The following is a 23,614-nucleotide window of genomic DNA, read 5'->3' as shown; positions in this document are numbered from 1 at the left end:
GCACAGTACACCTATACATATGTAATAACCACACCTTGTGCCAAGTTTCAATTGAATACCAAGGTGTTATCATGTCGCTATTTAGGTTAAACGTTTTCTTTAATAGCAAAAAATGTGGAGGTCAACAGTATAGTTTGAAAAGTAGTAAAGTCAATGGTTGTATTGTATATCTCTGGGTGTAACCATTCACAGCTAACTTTATACTAGTAAGTATCTATAGTAGGTTTTATAAACTCTGTCACCAGACGCACACCCAAATATAAACAGATAGCCGTGTATTTGGGTTATGCAAAGACTCTAAATCAACAGTGGTAGTAAGTTCACTCTCACTGTCGGGAAGACGCCGTGCGTTCACTGCTGTGAATAAAGTATGGGGAATTCGACGTCTGGAGGCGAGAATGACGTTCATCCAGGTTATCTGCAACACCGCAGAGCGATGCAGGATTCGGCGGGGACGAACACGGGGACTGACAGTCATCAGAACCGAGGTATCGTAAACACAGGACAGGTAGAAGTCAGAACAGTACCGAACCTAGCTACAACTGAAGAGGTTGGACACCGTCAACGAAAGTCAACAAGCGTTAACACAGAAACCACCCTTATACTCGCAGTTAAAAATGGAGTGAGTAGAAATAACAGCAGTACGGTCGAAGTTATACGTGCAGGTATCTCTAAAGAAGAAAATAACAGCAGTAAAGAGTTGCCTGAAGGTATAAGTAAACCTAAACTCATAAAGCCGCCGTCCACTAAGTATGCATATCAACAGAGCAAAACCAACAAGGTGAAAGGTCAACAAAGTGTTCCAGATGACGTAAAATATTCTAGTCACGTTGAGATAGATGTCAGCAATGCAAGACAAATCATGAAGGAAGGGAATGTTGATAAACAAACACCTGAAAGAAAATCTGGGGTTTTACAGTCCTCGGGTTCAAAAAGTCAAGAAGGTAAAATGGAGTCTGGTATTGAAGACACTCCTACAACGAGCCAGCAGCTAGGAAAACGCGGAACTGAGTATCAAGGGTTGACGTTGATCGAGTCAAAACCAACCCTAGAGAGGATGAATGGGTCCCAAAAACCAGAATTGGACGTAAATAGGTTACAAAGTCAACTACAAAGTCTAGAAGACGAGAATTTAAAGCTACAGCATGAAAATAAAGCATTGAGAACTATGGTGGATGAGTTGACGACAAGGTAAGTGATTTAGAACGTATTTACACGTACACGTACACACCGAGAGATATACATGGAAATAGAATCAAAAGGCCCATGACCCATTCCGGTTAGTGCTACTAGTATCTTACCAGTGGAGCCATAGATAGGCTCTCTTTTTCTAAAACATTTACATAGCTGTATCTGACAAGTATTTTTCACATCTAAATTTAGTGGTTGCGGGGGTGGCGGCGGGGGTGTGGGGGGGGGGTGTGTGGCGGTGGATGGGGAGCTTTAATCTTAATCTGAACTGCAGGAGTACTGTAATAACATGTACACAGTTCATATAATGAGAAAGGTCAATCTCAAATTTATGTAGAGTAAATAGTTGTTATTGTTGACGAAAAGTATATATATGACACCAATAATTTGTGTAAGGTTTGCTTACTGTCTACTTGTATTTTTCCATCACTGATCACGTGGTGTATTTACAGAATTATTTCACAGAATGACGTAACATATGTTGATTATGTTCCCGTATACATATGGTTGAAAGAGTAACTGTTGTTGTTTTTTAAATGCCGCCCTGCCACTATGAGAATTATCTATTTTAATCTACAAAGAGACTAGTAACTGTAACAGATGTTATATCTTACATAATAGATGTATTGTATTGTTAATATTTTGTCATAATATTACAGTGTATTAATGCGTAACATTGTAACAACCATAGTGGGGTGGAGGGGGGGGGCCCTGAGAGCATGGCGATTGTGTAGAGACGATGGGAAAGGGCTTGTTACAAGGAATGCAATTAAAAGAATATAGAGGGGAGAAAAAGGAGAGGCAGAGATACATGAATATGTGACCGATAGTTGCCATGAAAAAGTAGTCAAAAATATAACAAAAATAGGATCACCCTAACGAAATTTACAGTGAAATATGCAAATTACATTTTGGATCAAACGGATATTGATCTCTGTAACCAGTCACCCCCTCCCCAACCTCGACCGAGTGATACATTTTAATTAATGACGTCATGGGTATATCTCTAGGTATCTTCCTGAGTACAGTCGTAGAAGACGCCAGAGTGACTCTGTAAGGAAAGCTGACGATCTGGCAGAGATAGTCAAACAGTATAGCGAACTGTATAACAAAGAATGGATGACGTGTAAGAGAATGCTAGATCGAATTTCACCCCTTGGACGAGGACCTAAATACGAAGACTGTCATTTGAGGTTTCTGTGTGACGTCATCGTGGTAAGAACCAATAGGCATCTTTAAATGTTTTGATAAATCAATCTCAGTGTATCATTGGTTACTAATATTATCACAACCTTTCACTCGTCATTTATAGTTTATCAATTCATCTTACTTTACTTCTGATAATGGTTTTGGTGACTTTTACTAGGTGCTTACAATCTTGATTTATCATTTGATTCTCAGACTTAAACATTGGCTGTAATAAAACCAGTACATCAAGCATCTTATTGGTCAATCAACAGGTGGTCGTGTTTGATATTTCAAAATTGCAAGAATTGATATATTCGTTTAGAGTTCTGTAGTAATGCCCATATCGTGATTTTAACGGCAGCAGTTTGCATAAAATGATTCCACTCGACATGAAAAGACAAACAAAATTCATATGATAAGATCAGAAATGTTATGTCTACATTAATATTTGGACATTGGCATATTCTACCAAAAATAACCTGTGCCGTACCCATTTGCAAACAGGAGGGTGTTCATTATACATGTTGTATTATCTACTCACCCTGAATTGCAGTTATCTCTAGTAGCTAACAGTTGTCAAGTATTTTTATAAAACACAGATGACTTGTTAAAACAAGGTGACTTGGTGATAACCAGATTTAGATTACTATTTGTATTCAGATTAGTACTTGTTTTCCACTTTGCGTGATCAACATTTATCGTACGTGTGGCTGATTTAAAAATAACATGGTCTTAAATGTTATCTGGAATTTTCTGGTGGAAAGTTCACCTTTTTTAAGAGCAATGACGCTAGATGAAAGGTCACCCTCTCATAACAAGTTTATATTTAGAATAAATGAAATCAGTTTAACTTCAAGGTTATGAGTAGAATCATTTGTTGGGGGAAAGCTGTAGGAAGGGGGCCTAGATTCCAAATTGTGGTGTGCGGCGTCTCTCTATGAGCGTACGGGCGAGTGACGATACCAGTGAAACTAAGTCCTGACAAATCAACTCAAACCCGGTAGATCTTGATACCATATAATGACATTTAGAGCGGAGAATCAATTAATTTAAAGTTACGTTTATTGACCAGATCAGAACGTAACACATATTGACCATTGAATCAATTATCCTATGACTTTTCAGACGACAATATTTTAATGGCTGGAAAGCCAATATTTCAATGGCGGGAAAGCCAATATTTCAATTGGCGGGAAAGCCAATATTTCAACGGCAGAAAAGCCACCGTACAATGAATTATCTGTCCTTGATATACAGTTTCTGATTGTTATCGTTTGTTATATCATTTCTTATTTCAATATCTTATTTTAGTTTATTTACTCACTTAGGTAGCATATGAAACCACACGTCGTGTAGTGCAAGTTTTTGAAGATAAAACAACAACGGTATTATTGAACGGCATCAGATATACGTCCAACAAGAATCAGGTATGGTAACAGTTAGCCCTGCTTTTATGGCGAGTGAAGGTCCATGACTCGATTCTGACTACCCCCCCCCCCCCCCCCCCCCGTGCAACGTACACTACAGCCATACAAGTAGGGCTAGGTAACAGTAAGCTTGACATTAACCCTAATGTTGGAATATTTACGAAGACGCCCGTTGTGTCAATGTCTGGGATGTTGTGTATAAATTATCACATAAATCCAATACATTAAAATGCATTTGACAATGAGATACTTCACCCCACGACATATATACTGAGAGACAAATGACATACATTAGAGAGAGGTCAGAGGTCATCATATTTGATCAAAGTGGAAAGTACTTATGTGGATCGAAATTAATGTCTGGACGACGAACTTCACTGCTGGTATTACTTTCTCGTTCAGTAGTCGTTTTTTGTCCTGTTTTACTACCACCCCGCAATATCAATAAATGTTTCTTCTTCGATCAGGATGAAAGTTCTCCAAGTTCTGTTGAGGACCCCTACTCAACGATGGTTAAACATGACGAAGAACTGCAGAGGGCGCTCAAAGTTATGGGTGAACGAAGTCTGAACTTTGTTCGACTATTATCCCAAAAGTGTCCATTAGATGACATAGTACAGGTAATTTCACCAGTTAGACTACATTTATTGAACGTTTTTTTCAGCATTCAGCATTTAGTTATTCCTGAATATCACACTATATATGTGCAAGCTGTATTGTGTATAAAAATACCAATCGAATGGAAAAGTGAGGTACTTTTTTTCATTTCAAGTATATCTTGTGGGAGAATTATCAGTTGATACAGAACTTTGTATAAGACAGTGCCATACAGTTTCAATTTTCGTTTCGTGGGTGAGATTAGATACAGCTTTGTAGGATTTTAACTCGTTTAGTTGTATTACTTAAATATTTATAGTTTCAAATTTACGAGGTAAAATTTCACCACCACTAAGGCTGAGGGATTCTAATATATTTTTCCGGACTTTCAAGTCCCGGGTTTCAAGTCATACTTGGTCGTTGGTTATCTCCATCCTGATTTGTCAATGAATGGCCATGGTTTGTCAGCAAGTGTTTCCGCTGAATCGAAGCCCGCCCTCATGCGGTTGGAAGATAAGTCATCTCTCTTTTGCATCTCTTACAGCGGGTTAACAGAGAATTGAAAGATGACTGGTCGTCTGTCTTAACGCCAGCCGTTGAACATAACACAGATCTTAAGAATTACATAGAGAAGTCATGTCGTTTGACTTATGAAATGAACACCCTACGACCACCTGTAAGAATGTCGTACAACGAGAAACGTTTTGTTGTATTACGTCACGACCCTGTCCTTGGGACAACCATGTCAGCTATAAAGAAGGGTATCGTTGATTTCCATATCTGGCCTGCACTAGTGGACCATGGTAATAATGTATTGGTGAAAGGAAAAGTACAGCTTGATTAACAGTGATCTGATTGGATGTAATATTGACGAATCACTCAGATACTGAAACTCACCCATTAGTATTCACCAAATTACACCCTGCCATAATACCCAATCATATTATTCCGTCATTCAGTATTCAGAAATATACTTTGTATATATGGGTGAATGTCTTAAAACATTCAAATGCATTATTTCATGAAAAAAAATAAATTACTATAGTATATTTTTCTTACAAATGCCATGGAACTTCCCAGGCAGAGGGAGTGTATTATGTAATGTTTTTCATTCATTTTTACTACTTGGGTCTCTGCAAATTATTGAATGTCTTGTTGATATTACACGTACACATAATGGATACCATAATTAGATGTTATTCCCCAATATTTGTCTTTGTTCAACCAAGGAAAATACGACTGACCTAAGGGGTCTTTGTTACTACAAGTTGCTAGACTCGTAGTGACAAGTGTGTTCCGGCTCAGTGAATGAAGAAAAATGTTGGAGAATAAAATAATTATACCAGAGCCAGTCTGGTAAAATAGAAAATAGCCTAAAATAGCCAAGAAAAATCAGGGAAAGTAATGGTAGTTTTGAATGTTTTGACTCATATTTGGAACACAGCAGAACCAGTGATATAGACACATGTTGTTGTAATAGACATGCTTTGTCATGATGTAGAATGACCAAAGTATATATTCCATATTTTTTGTTCAACTTGGCTTGTGTATGGTATAATAGTGTTTATAATAAACCTAGTGATAATGAAAATAGAATGACTATTTCCTTAGGGAAATAGTTCCATCAACTTTTACATGGTCACGTGACCACCGCGCGTTCACAGCAGGTCAAAATGGCAGCTTCTGACGATGTCGTCTGCCACCGCGAGTTCACAGCATGAGGTATATTATAAAACACCTATTGCCTGGCCTATATTCGGGCTATAGCACCCGTTCATTACCCCCTCGTGACTGTGAGTTACCAGAATCACATGCTTTTTCCCTCGGCCTTTGGCCTCGGGAAATAGCATGTGATTCTGGTAACTCACAGTCCCTTGAGTGTAATAAACGGGTGCTATAGCCCTCATGGCCAGGCAATATGTGTTCAATATATGTAGTGAGTGTAAATATGTCATTGTGTCAATATCAGGATAATAAGAAGTTATACCATAATTCCAGTACTAGATGAATATAAGATTAGAATAATTTGATGTTTGGATATCTCAAATATATTCTATCGGCATTGACTCAGTAACAAAATGTGGCAGTCTGCCAACTATTAGCATTATTGTTGTTATTATTGTATTATATTCCACTTCAATAAATATCATTTACATAAAACAATCAGATATTCAGTTTTGAAATTCTTTGGTGAGTTAAAAGTGGAACATACGGTAGCCCACAGGTGACAGACGAAAACTAAATTTGTGCTACAAATAATTGATTTTTGATGGCAAAATATTTAATAAAAGGATAACACTTTTATTTCATATGACAAAACTTTAATTTCTTGGGTCAATATAGAAATATCAAAGCAAAAAACTCTTTTTACACAGCAGAAAATTAATTTGCGAAACGAAAATTTTTATTCGTGTGGCCCAAACTTTATTTTCGAGTGAGAACATTTAAGTTGCGGGATAAAATGTTTAATTGTTGGTGCAATGCTTGAAACATTAGACCAGTTTTTTTCTAAAGTTTTCTAACAAGACTTAAAATACCTCATTGCAAGTTATTAATCCTTAGAGCAGTACACTAGGTTTTCGTGAAAAAACTCTAACTTTGTGTAAAAAGTATTTAAATGTCAAGCCGGAATATGAATTTAAGTCCATTACAATCTTGTATTCTGACTGCAGAAACAACGTTTGTCACCGTACAACCTCATTTTCTTATCGACGAGATTTACTTAACACAGGATGCAACATTAATGTTTGGGGACGAAACATTAATATGCGAGGACAAAACTTTCTTTTTGCTTGACGGAAGTTGGACTGCATGACGGAAATTGATTATATATCCCACAATCCTCGGCACACTCTTGGTGGCTATTTCAACTACGCGACTAGCACTATATCTGGTCATGTCAAGTGGTAAACACATCAATTGTTTCCAGAGTATAAATGTTTTTTTTAAAGATAATAAAGGACGGAAACACCATTCCCATCAATACTAGTATTCCTGGACCCAATCTCATTAAAATCTGATGTGGTGAAAGCAGCTAAATGCTTTATTTACCTCTATTTCCATCGTTTTGTGATGTTTCCCACGCAGGCGGCGATCACTCGGAACAAAAATAAGAGACACAAACTAAGGAAATAGAGATGAATAAAGCATTTAGCTGCTTTCACCACATCAGATTTTAATCCTAACAATGATTGTCCTGGACCAATAGGGAAAAATGGACCGATCGCGTTCTCAAGAATTAAAAGTTATATTGAAAATGACAGTGTCCTGTGGTATAGTTGTAGAATATATATCATGAGAGTTGGACCCTGAATGCACAACACCTTGAAAAACAGACAGACTAAAAACGAAGAATGTACCTCTGCCCTATACATTCCGACGCTGATCTAGGTACTAAGAATGGCACTGTGGCTGTAATATAGTGCTTTGGTTTGGGATGACCCAAATGCTCATAGATATGTGACTTCACGACATAATCACAGAATTAAGGCCTGTTATCGAGAGATTACGAAGAGTATTTCAGTTCTGAATTTATGGCAGGGGGTCTGAGGACAAATGGGAGGGGGGGCAACAAATTGGAGGTTTTAAGGGGGAGGGACATGGAAATTCTGATCGTTTGAAAGGGGAGGGGCACGAAATGTTTAGCTCATGATTTGAACCAAAGTACACCTCGGGAGTGGTCGTTTACCAAGTACATTTGAACATTTCTTGCAGTTTTGCCACAATGAATTCAAAAGCCTACGATGGGTGATTATACGAAATATGTATGCCTTAATCTCTCTTCTCCCTCCCTCCCTCCCTCCCTCCCTCCCTCCCTCCCTCTCTGTCTGTTTGTTTGTCTGCCTGTCTCTATCTATCTATCTATCTATCTATCTATCTGTCTGTCTGTCTGTCTGTCTGTCTGTCTGTCTGTCTGTCTGTCTGTCTGTCTGTCTGTCTGTCTGTCTGTCTGCGTGCGTGCGTGCATACATGCCTGTCTGTCTGTCTGTCTGTCTCTCTGTGTGTGGGTGTATGTATGTATGTATGTATGTATGTATGTATGTATGTATGTATGTATGTATGTGTATGCAAGCACACTGTGTGTGTGTGTGTGTGTGTGTGTGTGTGTGTGTGTTTTGAGTGTGCATATCTGTACAGATGGATGAATGGATGGATGGATGTAATTATAGGGAGATAACATTAAATTCACTACAAACTTACTTACTTTCACTGTTAAGGTGATTAGTAATGTCGTACCCAAATGATTTGTAACATTGGTGTCATTTACGGTTGGACTACTCTGGACAAAGGATGGGATATGCTAGCAATATCAAAGAAACCCAAACTAATCCAACTGTCTCTGTGGCTGAATCTGTCATTGTGTCCAGGGTTTACCTTATCAACCTATCTAATAATATAGTTTGAAAACAATAATACATACTAAATCAAATCCAAAATTAGAAAGACTACAGTATGTATTGCAATGAATAATATCAGTGTTTCTATGGAAACAAATACTACAATAAATTTTCACATCTAATAGTTATCTTTATGTGTTGGTATTTTTTTTCTATAGTTGTCCTGTGTGTGTCATTGTTTGTTTGTTTGTCTGTCTGTCTGTCTGTCTGTCTGTCTGTCTGTCTGTCTGTCTGTCTGTCTGTCTGTCTGTCTGTCTGTTTGTTTGATTTATGTAAACAACACCTTAGTTGCCACAGTTTTGATCATTTATAGGCCAACACCACTCCAGGAAATAAACATATTTTCACCTTTTAAGCAACTTTGGTTCTTGAGAGATTCATTTCATGATTTCACCTCACATCATTTTTTGCTTGGTTGCCAGGAACCATCAAATTGAAATTTGTTCATCTATATTCTTTCAGTGCTTCACTATTGCATCATGGCTCTTGGTAGACATCAATATTTATTAGATGAAAAATATACATCCATTCATGACTATATTATTAGATGAACAATTTACATAAATTCATAACTATATTTATTAGATGAACAATTTACATAAATTCATGACTATATTTATTAGATGAACAATTTACATAAATTCATGACTATATTTATTAGATGAACAATATACATAAATTCATAACTATATTTATTAGATGAACAATTTACATAAATTCATGACTATATTTATTAGATGAACAATATACATCAATTCATGACTATATTTATTAGATGAACAATATACATCAATTCATGACTATATTTATTAGATGAACAATATACATCAATTCATGATTATATTTATTAGATGAAGAATGTACATCAATTCATGACTATTTATTAGATGAACAATTTACATCAATTCATGACTATATTTATTAGATGAACAATTTACATCAATTCATGACTATATTTATTAGATGAATAATATACATCAATTCATGACTATATTTATTAGATGAACAATTTACATCAATTCATGACTATATTTATTAGACGAACAATATACATCAATTCATGACCATATTTATTAGATGGACAATTTACATCACTTCATGACTATATTTATTAGATGAACAATATACATCAATTCATGACTATATTTATTAGATGAACAATTTACTATATTTATTAGATGAACAATTTACCTCAATTCATGACTCTATTTATTATGATGAACAATTTACATCAATTCATGACCATATTTATTAGACGAACAATTTACATCAATTCATGACTATATTTATTAGATGAACAATTTACATCAATTCATGACTATATTTATTAGATGGACAATTTACATCACTTCATGACTATATTTATTAGATGAACAATATACATCAATTCATGACTATATTTATTAGATGAACAATTTACATCAATTCATGACTATATTTATTAGATGAACAATTTACATCAATTCATGACTATATTTATTAGATGAACAATATACATCAATTCATGACTATATTTATTAGATGAACAATTTACATCAATTCATGACTATATTTATTAGATGAACAATTTACATCACTTCATGACTATATTTATTCAATTTAGGAGTCATGAATATTCCACTACTATTTTTATGTGCTAGCTGTCTTGTAGGTCAGAAAACCCGACAAATCTATTTACCGGTGAAATCAACTCGTGTTTGCATCTCTAGAACTAATTAGAGAATAAATCAAACTAATAACTGATAATACATTAAGTGTCCTTTGCCTGATATGATTTAGTCCTTGATTTTGATGAAAAAATATGATGTGTATAACGATTTATAATACTCATTTTGTTTTCGATAAAAATAAAGAATTTGACTTGAAGCAGAATTAACTTTAGGGAGCGATCAGTTTTTACGGCCGGCGGGGGGTGGGGGGGGGGTGGTGTAAATCAGGGTGGGGGGGGCACCTCAATTTGGGACTCAAAGAGGGGGTCACCTTATTTTCAAAGAGTGAACAAAATTATGAACCCCCTGCTGTACTTACATTTCCATACATCAAATATATGTGCATACAATAAACCATAAATAATGGCTATAAATATACGTTCAAATATAACAAACTCTTTGTCTCTTGATACATCATAAGCATATGACATGGTGGCATAACATTGCACCTTTTAAGCAACAGTTTTGTTAGAAATGACTTCTCAATATTGCAGGCCATGAGTTGCATTGTGTCATCATGTGGTATAAAAACTTGCATGTGTAGCTGTACACGTAACACAAAAGAAATGAAATAATACCTTGATATTTACGTACTGGATGGATTGACTCTAAAATCTGTGCCTCCATTGACCTGAACATGTGGAATTGCACACAAATATAGCTAATAGAGACACACTTCCAAATAATTTAATGAATTTGTATCTCTAAATGGTAACTGACCTCCACTGTGCATGTTTTCCCAAAACGTTCTCACTTTCTACTTGATCTTTTTTTATTATGTGTGGGCACGACTTGAAATAATTTAAACTTTAAAATAAGTGATACTTTTATGATACAACTAAGTTGTGTTTCACTTCGAATGGTGCTTTAAATGGCCTCCAAAAGGTGTTCATTTTCAAACAGCACTTACCCCCCCCCCCTTGTATAGCAGGCACACACGCACGTAGCGTGCACTTCTCCCAACACTATTCCAAGTTCTCTCCCTACTTTGAAACTTACTGAAACCTCTAGGTTTACAATTATATTAACTCCATTTTTAATACTGTACTTTATAATTAGCTGAATTAATCTATAATGGTAATAGTTCACTCAATCTAAGCGATATCCTAGAACTTTTGGTTACTAAACCATAAATAATTTGCATGTCCATGAGCAGACAATTATACTTCTCATAGGGTTCCTGTCTAAAGAGCTTTATACAAGTGAAGCAATGGATTTGGGATCTAGCAATTTACCAGATACACTTAAAATTACTGTAAATGTAACAAGTAAAATTAACTATGTAGTGTGTGCTGTATTGTGCTTTGAGAATCTAGAGTGTCTTTTGCAAGAATAAGAAGAATGTTTCTTGTCAACAGATGTCGGGGGGGGGGGGGGGGGTCAGTGTTTTTTTTTATTTGTCAGGGGGGGGGGTGGATTGTTTTGTGGATGAATTGCAGGGGGTCACTATTTTTAAGTACAACATTAACAAGAAGTCACTGGCCCACCCCGGCCGTAAAAACTGATCGCTCCCTAAACCCATTCACTGATTTAGTCTTGTTACTTGTCTGTAGTGTGGTTGTCACGGTCGCTGTCACTTAGGGACCAGTCAGATTCTTTGGCCTATGGGTGGATTTGAAGGGGGGGGGGGGTCACTCTGTTTTTGAAATTGGCAGTAGGGAGAATCATGCTGTTTTGAAAATTGTGGAGGGGGGGGGGGGTAATTGTGTTTTGGACTGTGATGTAAGACCAAAATCCTTTTCTACAATGGCATATACCCTTGTCTGAAATGTGTTACATGTCAATATTTGTTCTTGTACCTGTTTCTTACATGAATTCTTTAATATTATTTATTAGTTCAAACATAACTATACATATACATATACATGTATTACCTAGCTACTACACTAGTTACAGAACATATCATGTAAATGCTTGGCTGTTTCACAATCAGTGCTTCACTTATTTTGCAGTTTGGGGCAAAAGTGAACTTAAAGGTTTCGTAATGGTAATCTTCATAGACAGTTTATAAAAGAAGTTAATCTAAAATGTTCTACTCGTCAGTATAAACTTGTCAGAGGGGATTAATAACACTTTCTATTTTGGACACTATATGTTATTGACACTACAAATCACCACATCTCATCAGATTCCAGTTTTTATTATACACTACCTAGGTATGACCACCTAAAGTTCTCTAACATACCGGTGACTTTACTATACATGCAATATGCGGCATTTTTATGTGCCATAGGAAACTCATTTAAAACTCACATTTACGTTAGCTATTCAAAGCTTGAAAATATTACCACAAGGGCTATGCATAACCTAAACATTGCCTTAATAGAAGAAAAAACTGCAGATCTGCCAGGGGGGAAACCCAATGACTCCCTCACCCCCAGAGGTCACTCATGCATTCAACCAACAATCAGATGCACCAACAACCTTTTTACTGTGCTAATGGTATTAAACTTTTCTTAAATATTTTCACCCTATTCTAATTTGAGATAATATTGTCTTTTAAAGATTTGAAACGTTTACCAAGATAGTCCAAAATTGCCTTAAACTCCAAATCTCCTCTACCAATGATACTATCATTAGATGTGCTCACCTTTACTACATGTATGATGATGCCATTTAACTTTTTAGGAACACATTTCAACCCAATGTAAGTTATAAAGACAAGTTTCTGATACTTGATGGTGCTGTCTTGTAAAGCATGGATTAAGTTATTGAAAGGGTCTGAATAACCTAAATATTGGCTTCAAGAGTAAAAATCCTCCAGGGCTTCTAGAGGGAGACCCCTCGGACCCCCTACATGAGGTGGACATATCCCAGTGTCAAGCTTTTCCCCTCTTACTGTCAAGTAGACTGTCGACAGTCGCTTGCGCCTTTTTCCCTACGTTTTATCCAAGCTTAAGTCGTTGCCACGCTCCGATCCGGCGCAATAATACTATAATCGCATACTGATATACAGATCACTAGGGCCTTCGGCCATCGATATCAGTATGCGATTATAGTAGTGTTGCGCCGGATCAGAGTTTAGATAAGACGTAGGAAAAAAAGGCGCGAGCGACTGTCGACAGTCTAACTGTCAAGATGCTATCAAAGTATATTTCGAAAGTATTTCAACCCTATGTAGTTGCTATTTCCATATTGGTGCTGTCTTGTAAAGCTTGGAAATTATTTGTCTGAAAGGGTCTGAATAGCCTCAACATTGACTGTTCAGGGTAAAATACCTCCAGGACTTCTACGGGGAGACCCTAGGACCACTATAAGAGATGCACATACTTCTCAAGCTTTCCCCTACCTTTCAGTCAAGATGCTATTAAACTCCTTTTAGAATATATTTACCCTGTGTCGTCAATAATTATAATTATGATAGTGCTAACCCAGGATCTTATAAAGTAGATGCATGACAGTCAAGCAGTCCACACTGAGTCACGACAAAAAAACTGTCATGTCAATATTATATATGGGGGGGGGGGGATCATCATGTTTTAGAATTAAGTGATAGGGGTCAGCCTGTTTTTGGTTTTACAGATAGTGGGGTCAGTGACTTTTTCTCAGCCCGATTTAAGAATCCCCCCCCCCCCCCAGGGTGGAGAAACTGACCGGACCCTTATCCCGGTTTTAATGAGATTCACAAGGTCTGTAATTTTTTACAAATGATGAGACAGGAGGTTAGGTAGACAGAAACAGTGATAGGCACAGGCAGATATACAGAGAAATTTAATGGCGTTGCTCTGGTATTGATTATCGATACAACATTGTGGACCGTGTAATAAATAAATAAATAAATACACAGTTTCAAATTAATGTGCACTCATGAAATCCCTTCATTATGAGATATTTATTTACTTTTTAAAATGATATTGTCTATAAATGGGAAACTGTACATATTGATTGATTTCAACTGGATGTTAATACTGTATACACGCTGTGTGGTAGACAAGATATTATATTTAATATTAAGGAGAATGTTCTGGAGTAGAGATAATGTTGACTCGGTCCTGACAATGTAGGGAATGTGCCCATTTAGTCTTTGGCAGTTTTAGCCTTCCCTCAGCTCAATCAATTAGATCCAAACACGAGTAATGATTAATGTACTGTCATCACAAACATTACCATAGTAGTGGGAAACAACCATTTGCCTTTAAAACTGTCAATGTGGTGGCAGCGGTGGGATCAAGTCCCAATCACCGAGTCTGGGCCAGGAGTTCTTCTCTTCTCCATATCCAACAGCATTTTAACTTATGTTTTTAAAACATTTTAATAGAAGACTCACTATTAGATAATATGGGCATAGGCACTTGAAAAGTGTTCCTTCATTACATCTCCAAGGTTATAATGCATATTATGAACTTTTACAAATATAGTCACCATTCGGCCATAATTTATCAGTTGCAAAACAAAGTGATGTGCACGTGACTCACATAGTATAATACCTTTGTGTCAAGTTTGGTTGAAATCAATTGATGCATACCAGAGTTATGAGGGTGAACGCATTGATGAGACACACACATGGCACCCAATATAATAGTCTCCTCTAGCTGGTGCTCTTTGGGGACTGAAAAGATGTTAGGCTGCCCAAAATAAAATCACCCTGAGATTGGAAAATCAAGGAGGGAGGGCGGTTTACAAACAAACTAACTGTATATTCCAAAATATGCAAATTCAGACAAAGTGACTATAATACAAGTGTAGCACCCATACATTTGACAAGATTAAGGTGGACAAACAAAAAACATTTTATTTGTAGTTTATTACATATACATGTATGTACATTATACATGATAGTGTTGTCTTAGTGGTGAAACCACATTGTAATGATGATAGTGTCAACTCAGTGGACTATATCCATGGTCCTCACCAGGAATATTTTGCTCTTCTTTTTTCATTTTCTTTTAGTTTTAGTGTAATTATTAGCTGGAAGTAATTTTGTCAGAACTTGTAGCTTATTGACTTATTTGCTTTTCCTGCTCCTCTTTTTTTTGTTATGTACCCTTTGTACAATTTCTGGTGAAATAAATAGAAAAAAGTCTTTACCATGCACACTTGAAGTTGTATTTGATTGATACATACATTGTGTTGTGTGTGTAGTCATATTCATGTCCATTCATAGATTGACTAGATTAAGTAAAGGGAGTGATAAGTTTTTACAGCCTGGGGTAACATCACTAGCCATGTTGTACTGAAGAGACTGTCAACACTGAGTCTCTACCACATACACATGGAGTCCACACTGAATCAAAAGTTGTATGTGATTTATCCATACACTGTATTGCGTGTGTAATCATATCAATGTCCATTCATAGATTGACTAGATCAAATTAAGCTATGGACATTGATATGTCATGTCACAATATATACAATTTTTATAATAGTTTTAGTTTGTGTCTTTCTAAACTTGTCAAAAGTGATCTCACCAAAGTAATCTATTGCGTTTACTTACACCCATGGGCTTCACACACAAACAGACATCGTTGACAAGGTGCAACCATATTGTTTTAATATCAGACTTTTATAAAATACTCTACATGCAAGTACAATACAATAATCCATACAAAAGTGGTTACATTACCATTTCTATAACAACAGGGGTTACTAAAGCATTGCTAACCCAAACTTAGCCCCGCACTAAAAACCAGATAAAAAATATTTAAAAAACTCTGGAAAAGCATAGGCATATATCGTAATATCGTAAATAAAGTACATCCATCCCCTAAATAAAATATAATACTCTCCCCTTAATAAAAAGTACATCCATCCCCTAAATAAAATATTTCTCTACCCTTAATATAAAGTACATCCATCCCCTAAATAAAATATTTCTCTCCCCTTAATATAAAGTATATCCATCCCCTAAATGAAATATCTCTCCCCTTAATAAAAAGTACAGCCATCCCCTTAATATAAAGTGCATCCATCCCCTAAATAAAATATTTCTCTCCCCTTAATATAAAGTACATTGTACATTCATCCCCTAAATAAAATATTTCTCTCCCCTTAATATAAAGTACATCCATCCCCTAAATAAAATATTTCTCTCCCCTTAATATAAAGTACATCCATCCCCTTAAAATAAAGTGCATCCATCCCCTAAATAAAATATTTCTCTCCCTTTAATATAAAGTACATCCATCCCCTAAATAAAACATACATCCATCCCCTAAATAAAATAATTCTCTCCCCTTAATATAAAGTACATCCATCCCCAAAATAAAATATTTCTCTCCCCTAAATAAAAAGTACACCCATCCCCTAAATAAAAAGTACATCCATCACCTCAATAAAAAGTACATCCATCCCCTAAATAAAAATAATTCTCTCCCCTTAATATAAAGTACATCTGTTCCCTGAATAAAATATTTCTCTCCCCTTAATATAAAGTATATCCATCCCCTAAATGAAATATCTCTCCCCTTAATAAAAAGTACAGCCATCCCCTTAATATAAAGTGCATCCATCCCCTAAATAAAATATTTCTCTCCCCTTAATATAAAGTACATTGTACATTCATCCCCTAAATAAAATATTTCTCTCCCCTTAATATAAAGTACATCCATCCCCTAAATAAAATATTTCTCTCCCCTTAATATAAAGTACATCCATCCCCTTAAAATAAAGTGCATCCATCCCCTAAATAAAATATTTCTCTCCCCTTAATATAAAGTACATCCATCCCCTTAAAATAAAGTGCATCCATCCCCTAAATAAAATATTTCTCTCCCCTTAATATAAAGTACATCCATCCCCTTAAAATAAAGTACATCCATCCCCTAAATAAAACATACATCAATCCCCTAAATAAAATAATTCTCTCCCCTTAATATAAAGTACATCCATCCCCAAAATAAAATATTTCTCTCCCCTAAATAAAAAGTACACCCATCCCCTAAATAAAAAGTACATCCATCACCTCAATAAAAAGTACATCCACCCCCTAAATAAAAATAATTCTCTCCCCTAAATAAAAAGTACACCCATACCCTAAATAAAAAGTACATCCATCCCCTAAATAAAAAGTACATCCATCCCCTAAATGTAAAGTACATCCATCCCCAAAACACAAAGTACATCCATCCCCTAAATAAAATATTTCTCTCCCCTTAATAAAAAGTACATCCATCCCCTAAATTAAAAAGTACATCCATCCCTCAAATACAATATTTCTCTCCCCTTAATATAAAGTACATTCATCCCCTAAACAAATTATTTCTCTCTCCTTAATATAAAGTACATCCACCCCTAAATAAAAAGTACATCCATTACCTAAATAAAAAGTACATCCATCCCCAAAATACAAAGTACATCCATCCCCTAAATAAAATATTTCTCTCCCCTTAATAAAAAGTACATCCATCCCCTAAACAAAATATTTCTCCCGTTAATATAAAGTGCATCTATCCCCTAAATAAAATATTTCTCGCCCCTTAATATAAAGTACATCTATCCCCTAAATAAAAAAGTACATCCATTCCTCAAAATATTTCTCTCCCCTTAATATAAAGTACATCCATCCCCTAAACAAAATATTTCTCCCCTACATATAAAGTACATCTATCCCCTAAATAAAAAGTACAATTCCACCCTCTAAATAAAACTTCCCTAAATATAAAGTACATCCATCCCCTAAATGAAGAGTACATCAATCCCCTACATCTATATGAAAAGCATTTTCATATAGGGAAAAGAGATACTTTTCAAATACTTAGGATGAAGAATGGCTGTGGTAATACAAAGGGTATTGCAAAGTTTAAGCAACCAAATATGAACAACCAACCCATGTGAAAATAACCCACAATTATATGAAGGACAAACAAACATATAACCTGTGTGACTCCCATAAAGTGTTGTTCAGTAAATCCCACAATTATCATGTACTACAAATACTAGACAAGTTGCCCGATTTCTTTGCGCAAACTTAACGACAACCAAAAGATAGTTAGAGTTACTTTTATTATATATTAGTTGGGATTAATGTTAGTGTTAGTGTTAGTGTTATTGTTAGGGTAAGGTTATAGGTTAAAGGTTATAGTTCAGGTTAAGGTTACATAAAGAAGGTTAAAGGAGTGATCAAAGCTTGCACAACTTAAGCAACAAAGTCTATCATTTGAAGTACATTGAAGATTTGTATCATGTTACTTAAATTTGACAATTTTCTGATGTAAATAGTTCCCCACCCAACTGTATACTAATCAGCTGGTTCTAAAGTTCTTATAACCATTTAATCAAACATTTCAATTTTCAGATGACTTTAATCCTCTTTCTCCCAGTGGCTGTAGGATATTTGTTTGTACACAACTAACTACTAGTTGGGAGAAAGAGGATTAAATGCCAGATATCTGATCATTTCGCAGTGAACATAAATTTATAATTACACCAAAGTATTACCATTACCTAACTTAACAAACCAACTGGCCTTGTGATAAAAACAAACAAACTAGTTGTGTTCTATTATGTTCAAGGACAATAGCCCAAAATTATATGCAGGAATGTAATGTTAATCAGTGTCCAAAATCTGCTTGTACAAGTTGATGGTAATTAAGTTCATAATATCCTGACAGTCAAGGGCAAAGGTCAGTTTTTATACAGAAAGCTCATCTAAAAGGTATGTTTACAATATACTTAAATTTGTCTGTACAAAATATTAACAGTATGGAGTAAATTGCTAGCTGACCTTGAATATTAAGGTCAAAGTCATAGGTTACTGTCTTTGATAATATCTAGTATGGTACATGCCTATGGCTCGCCTCCAGGCTGGCATGCATGTTGACAGTGATATGTTTTCATGGTGATGAATCAGATGTCTATGAATAAGTACACCTGTGTACAATCTTTGGTACAGTTCTTTATGTGCAGCGCATTCAAAGTGCTCATGAGAGTTTGTTGATTCCTGCAATCGAAAAGTCATTGACATAATTCAATATTAATTCACAGTAAAGCTCATGCAAATATTATTCCAAATCACAAATAATAAATACAAAGATGTAAATGAATGGACAGACCTTCCATCAATAAAACTTTAAAGATTAACACACTTCTTTGCAAGCTCTTATCTGGTCCATAGCCAGTGTCTTAAACTAACAGCTGGCTACTCTATTCAGTACAGGCAGTGAGCTTTGGGTTATTTTCAAGTGGAATATTGACAACAATTCAACTGATGGCAAGATGTCAAACTTACTTCATCCTGTTTTCTTCAGATTTCTTCTTCAATTCCAGTAATACAAATTCCTGACGTACAAGTACGATCTGAAATACCAGGAGAAACATTTTATGAACTGAACAGAACTGAAATACAACTCAAAACACTTGTTCTCATCTTTTTACATGATCTATGCTGATCCAACAATGGTGAATTCAGATAAATATAGAAGGTATTGTAGGACTATTAACCAAGATTTTTCCTCAACACAAACCTCAATAAAATATCTATCAAGAAAACAATTTCCTTGTGACTGACAAGTATATAAAATAAGATTATTACCAAACTGCTCGATAAAATACTTGCTTTTCTCTTCTTTCTCTGATAATAGCTTTTTTCGACAGCTTTGAAGTCATAAATTGTGGTAATACATTTCTTGGCAGCATTGGCATGGTCTAAAAACAATGAAACACATTATCAACAAGTCTTGGTCAAAAACCTAACTTTCCCTCTATCAGGTCAATATTCTGACTTCAACAATAAATATGACTGTCATCCAACTCATATTGTAAAAGTCATCAAACATAATTACATGCATATGTGGACTACTGTATACAACATTTGTACTAGATTTGGTTGAAAGTCGCCCATGGATCTCAGAGGTGTAACCCCCCCCCCCCCCCCCCCCCCCCCTATAATTTGGGCAATTTGACTTTAGACATTGTGATAAAAATCAAGGGTCTGGGTTATGAAGACAAACTTTGATGAGATCGCAAAATTGGAAACTTACCTATGTCGGCTTCTTGTTTGATAGCTTTCTGTCATATTCTTCATGGATGTGACCTGAAAACAAATAAAACATTACTATAGCTGGATGGCCATTGGATGTCAGAGGTGTACATCCACACTTTGAATAATTTTGGCTTTTTCACTTTGAACATCGGCATCACAATCAAGGGGTCGGGGTTATTAAAACTAACTTTGAAGAGATTAAAATATTTGACACTACTTAAGTCTTCTTCTTCTTCTTGTTTGATAACTTTCTTCTATAGCATAATCCTCTTCAATTCTGGTCATATTAGTTCTTCATGGGTAAGATCTGTAAAGTAAAGAAAACATTAATATGAACTGAATTGAACAGAATACCAAGCACATTTAAACTGAATGCCTTCCATAAGGGCAAAGTCTTTAGATTTTTGTTCCTACACACAATAATTGTTTGAATGCAATATTAACAGAACATATATAATTAGTTTAACTTATGTTTGAAGTATGTACCAAATTTAATTGAATTAGGAGAGTGCATTTACTAAAGTAGAACTAGTGGTCACCAGTTGCAAACTGTTCTGCTTGTCTGTTCAAACTAAAAAAAGCTAGCAAGACTTCATGGAAGGTACAGACCCCCCTCGAATACTTGACTTCTATGTGACTGAACACAACATGATTTAAAAGAATTTACTGGCAAGAAATTGATATTTATGCAGGAAATGGCTGCATTTCGATAACCGACCTCTTTGGTCAACTTTGTGTATGTCTCAGTTGACATGTCACCTTTGTGCCAGGTTTGAAAGAAATTGGATACGGCATGTCTAAGAAATGATGTATTACACACAGACAGATGCATGCAGGCATGGACAAAAACAGTGGGTGAATCTCATTCTAATAGTCCCCCTTTGAGAGACTAATGATTCATTTTAGGAGTGATTAGAACATCAAGATTGCAAAATAAGAAACTTACTTGTCCTCTTCTTTTAATAACATTCTAAGCTAGCTTTCTTCACCGTTCCTGGGTGTGATCTAAAAAATAAGGCATAGACATTATCAAAATAATAAACTGCAAAGAAATAATATATATATACATACCCCAGGTCCTCTCATATATACACACTTGCTCTCATAATTTTATATCAATCCCATGTCAGAAACAATAAATTTGTAAATCTAAGGAAACGTGGTCAATAGGCCTATATATATAGATAGAAGTAGTGGTACAGTGTTCTCCACCAAGAGTTTTAGCAGGGCTATCCACACCTGGCATCCTCCTATTGACGCCAAGTGCCATGTTTTGATGTTTATTTATAAACCATTTGACCAAACCCTCTAAGCACACAAATGCCCTAAATCAAATCGTTTGTTCACACCTTTTCCGAAGTAAAGTGACACATGGGTATTATCTGAAAATGAAGACAAAAACATTATCAAATAAATTGCACAGAAATATATAGCTATTTACTTTTGATATTCTTTTCCTTTAGACTTTCTTCAGTAGTGTTTTCTTCAATGTTGAGTCAATTGTGTTACCTGAGTAGAAGTGAAATACAGATTTACATGGATTATTTATATCTATGGTGATCCAACAATGGTGTTTTCAGATCTATAAAGAAAACATTCTGGCTCTCTTAACCATCACTTTCCCTCTACACAATCTTTGATAAAACCATCCAGTGAGAAAAAATTTCTTCACAACTTAGAAAATCATACATTTTGAAGAGACTGTAAGACTTGAAACTTACTTCTTTATCTTCTGATAACTTTTTTCTTGAGCTTCCTTCATTCATTCTGGTGATACAAGTTCCTGGGGTATGAGCATGATCTGGAATACAAGCACAAACTGCTTGTTTTATGAACTGAACAAGTCTTAGAAGACCCCCCCCCCCCCCCCGAAATACATTACTTCTATGTGACAGAATAGAGACATGATTTAAAAGAATTTGGCTACAAATATGGCTGCCATTCAATAGAAATTACATTTATAGCACCCAAAACAATGTCTAATTCTTTTCTTCACATTACTTGTAAACATGATTTAAAAGAAATTGGCAATGTGTAAACACTACAATGTGTGTGATCGGTAGGAATTGGCTGGATTTTGATAATTGGCCCTGAAGGTCAAGGTCTCCAAACATAGCTTGAATCTGATAATATGGGGGTAGACACTTGAATGAAGTGTCATGGGTATTGCAGTTTTTTAGTTAGAGTTATGCAGTGTTTATTTTTAACTACAAATATTGCCGCCTGAGAAATGATGTACTACACACAGACAGACGCATGCAGGCATGGACAAAAAAGGTGGGTGGAGCCCATTGGAATAGTCCCCCTTTGAGAGACTAATGATTGATTGTATCAGAACATCAAGATTGCAAAATAAGAAACTTACTTGTCCTCTTCTTTTCATAACATTCTTCTCTAGCCTTCTTCATCATTCCTGGGTGTGATTGAAAAATAGGGTAAACACATTATCAAATAAACTGAATAGAGATAATATAGAGATACATACTTCTCATATTTTTTTCTTTTAATAAAGTTTCTTCAGCAGCATCCTTCTTCATCAATGATGACTCAATTGTGTTACCTGAGAGGAGAAGAGAAATACTGCATTCCATGGTTTATTTAAATGTATGGTGATCTAACAACGGCTTATTCAGATATATAAATATACAAATGATTTTGGGTCTCTCAACCATCATTTTCCCTCTACACAAGCCTCAATAAAACATGTACTGAGAAAACATTTTTTCATGACTGACAAAAACATAAAATTTGAAAGGACTCAAAGATTTGAAACTTACATATATGCTTCATCTTCTAATAACTTCATCAGCTTTTCCAGTGATCTGAAAAAACGAGGAAAAAACATTATTAAAAAATGAACAAAATTATATAGGTACTTGCCTTTGATATTCTTTTTCTTGAAATCTTTCAGCAGTAGAGTCCTTCTTCATTGTTATCTGTGTAGAGAAAAAGAGAAAAAGAGATTTATACGGGTATTAACGAGTAAAGCCATTGCTTTACTCAAACAAGACTTACCTTCTTTATAAGTCTGCAGATCGCTGCGCTGCGCTGCATCTGTTCATCGGAAATAGCTTGCATAGTGGCTTGCAGTTTATAACTGACCACTATAGCAAGACATATTTACATGTAGAACAGATAGAAAAATCATTCAAGATTTTTGTGAACCAATAAGGTTTTAGCAGTTTC

The 23,614-nt window shown here is 35.4% G+C and overlaps 1 protein-coding gene and 1 long non-coding RNA gene across 2 annotated transcripts; one reads left to right on the top strand and one right to left on the bottom strand.

The window, feature by feature from the left end:
- The first annotated feature begins 370 nt into the window (after window positions 1-370).
- On the top strand, window positions 371-6,147 carry LOC144447203 (uncharacterized). The gene is made up of 5 exons (XM_078137106.1): window positions 371-1,191; window positions 2,202-2,406; window positions 3,708-3,806; window positions 4,274-4,426; window positions 4,948-6,147. The coding sequence occupies exons 1-5, from the start codon at window positions 371-373 to the stop codon at window positions 5,245-5,247; spliced, it is 1,578 nt and encodes a 525-aa protein (XP_077993232.1). The 3' UTR covers window positions 5,248-6,147.
- A 15,745-nt stretch (window positions 6,148-21,892) lies between these two features.
- On the bottom strand, window positions 21,893-22,841 carry LOC144447249 (uncharacterized). The gene is made up of 3 exons (XR_013482003.1): window positions 22,794-22,841; window positions 22,150-22,229; window positions 21,893-21,937 (listed from the first exon to the last, which is right to left on the bottom strand). It is a non-coding gene; the product is annotated as an uncharacterized LOC144447249 (long non-coding RNA).
- Between the last annotated feature and the right edge of the window lie 773 nt (window positions 22,842-23,614).

This window comes from Glandiceps talaboti, chromosome 16 (genome assembly GCF_964340395.1).
Source record: "Glandiceps talaboti chromosome 16, keGlaTala1.1, whole genome shotgun sequence".
Taxonomy (NCBI): domain Eukaryota; kingdom Metazoa; phylum Hemichordata; class Enteropneusta; family Spengelidae; genus Glandiceps; species Glandiceps talaboti.
The sequence above is the reverse complement of the archived record's forward strand: the minus strand, read 5'-3'. Positions and strand labels throughout refer to the sequence as shown.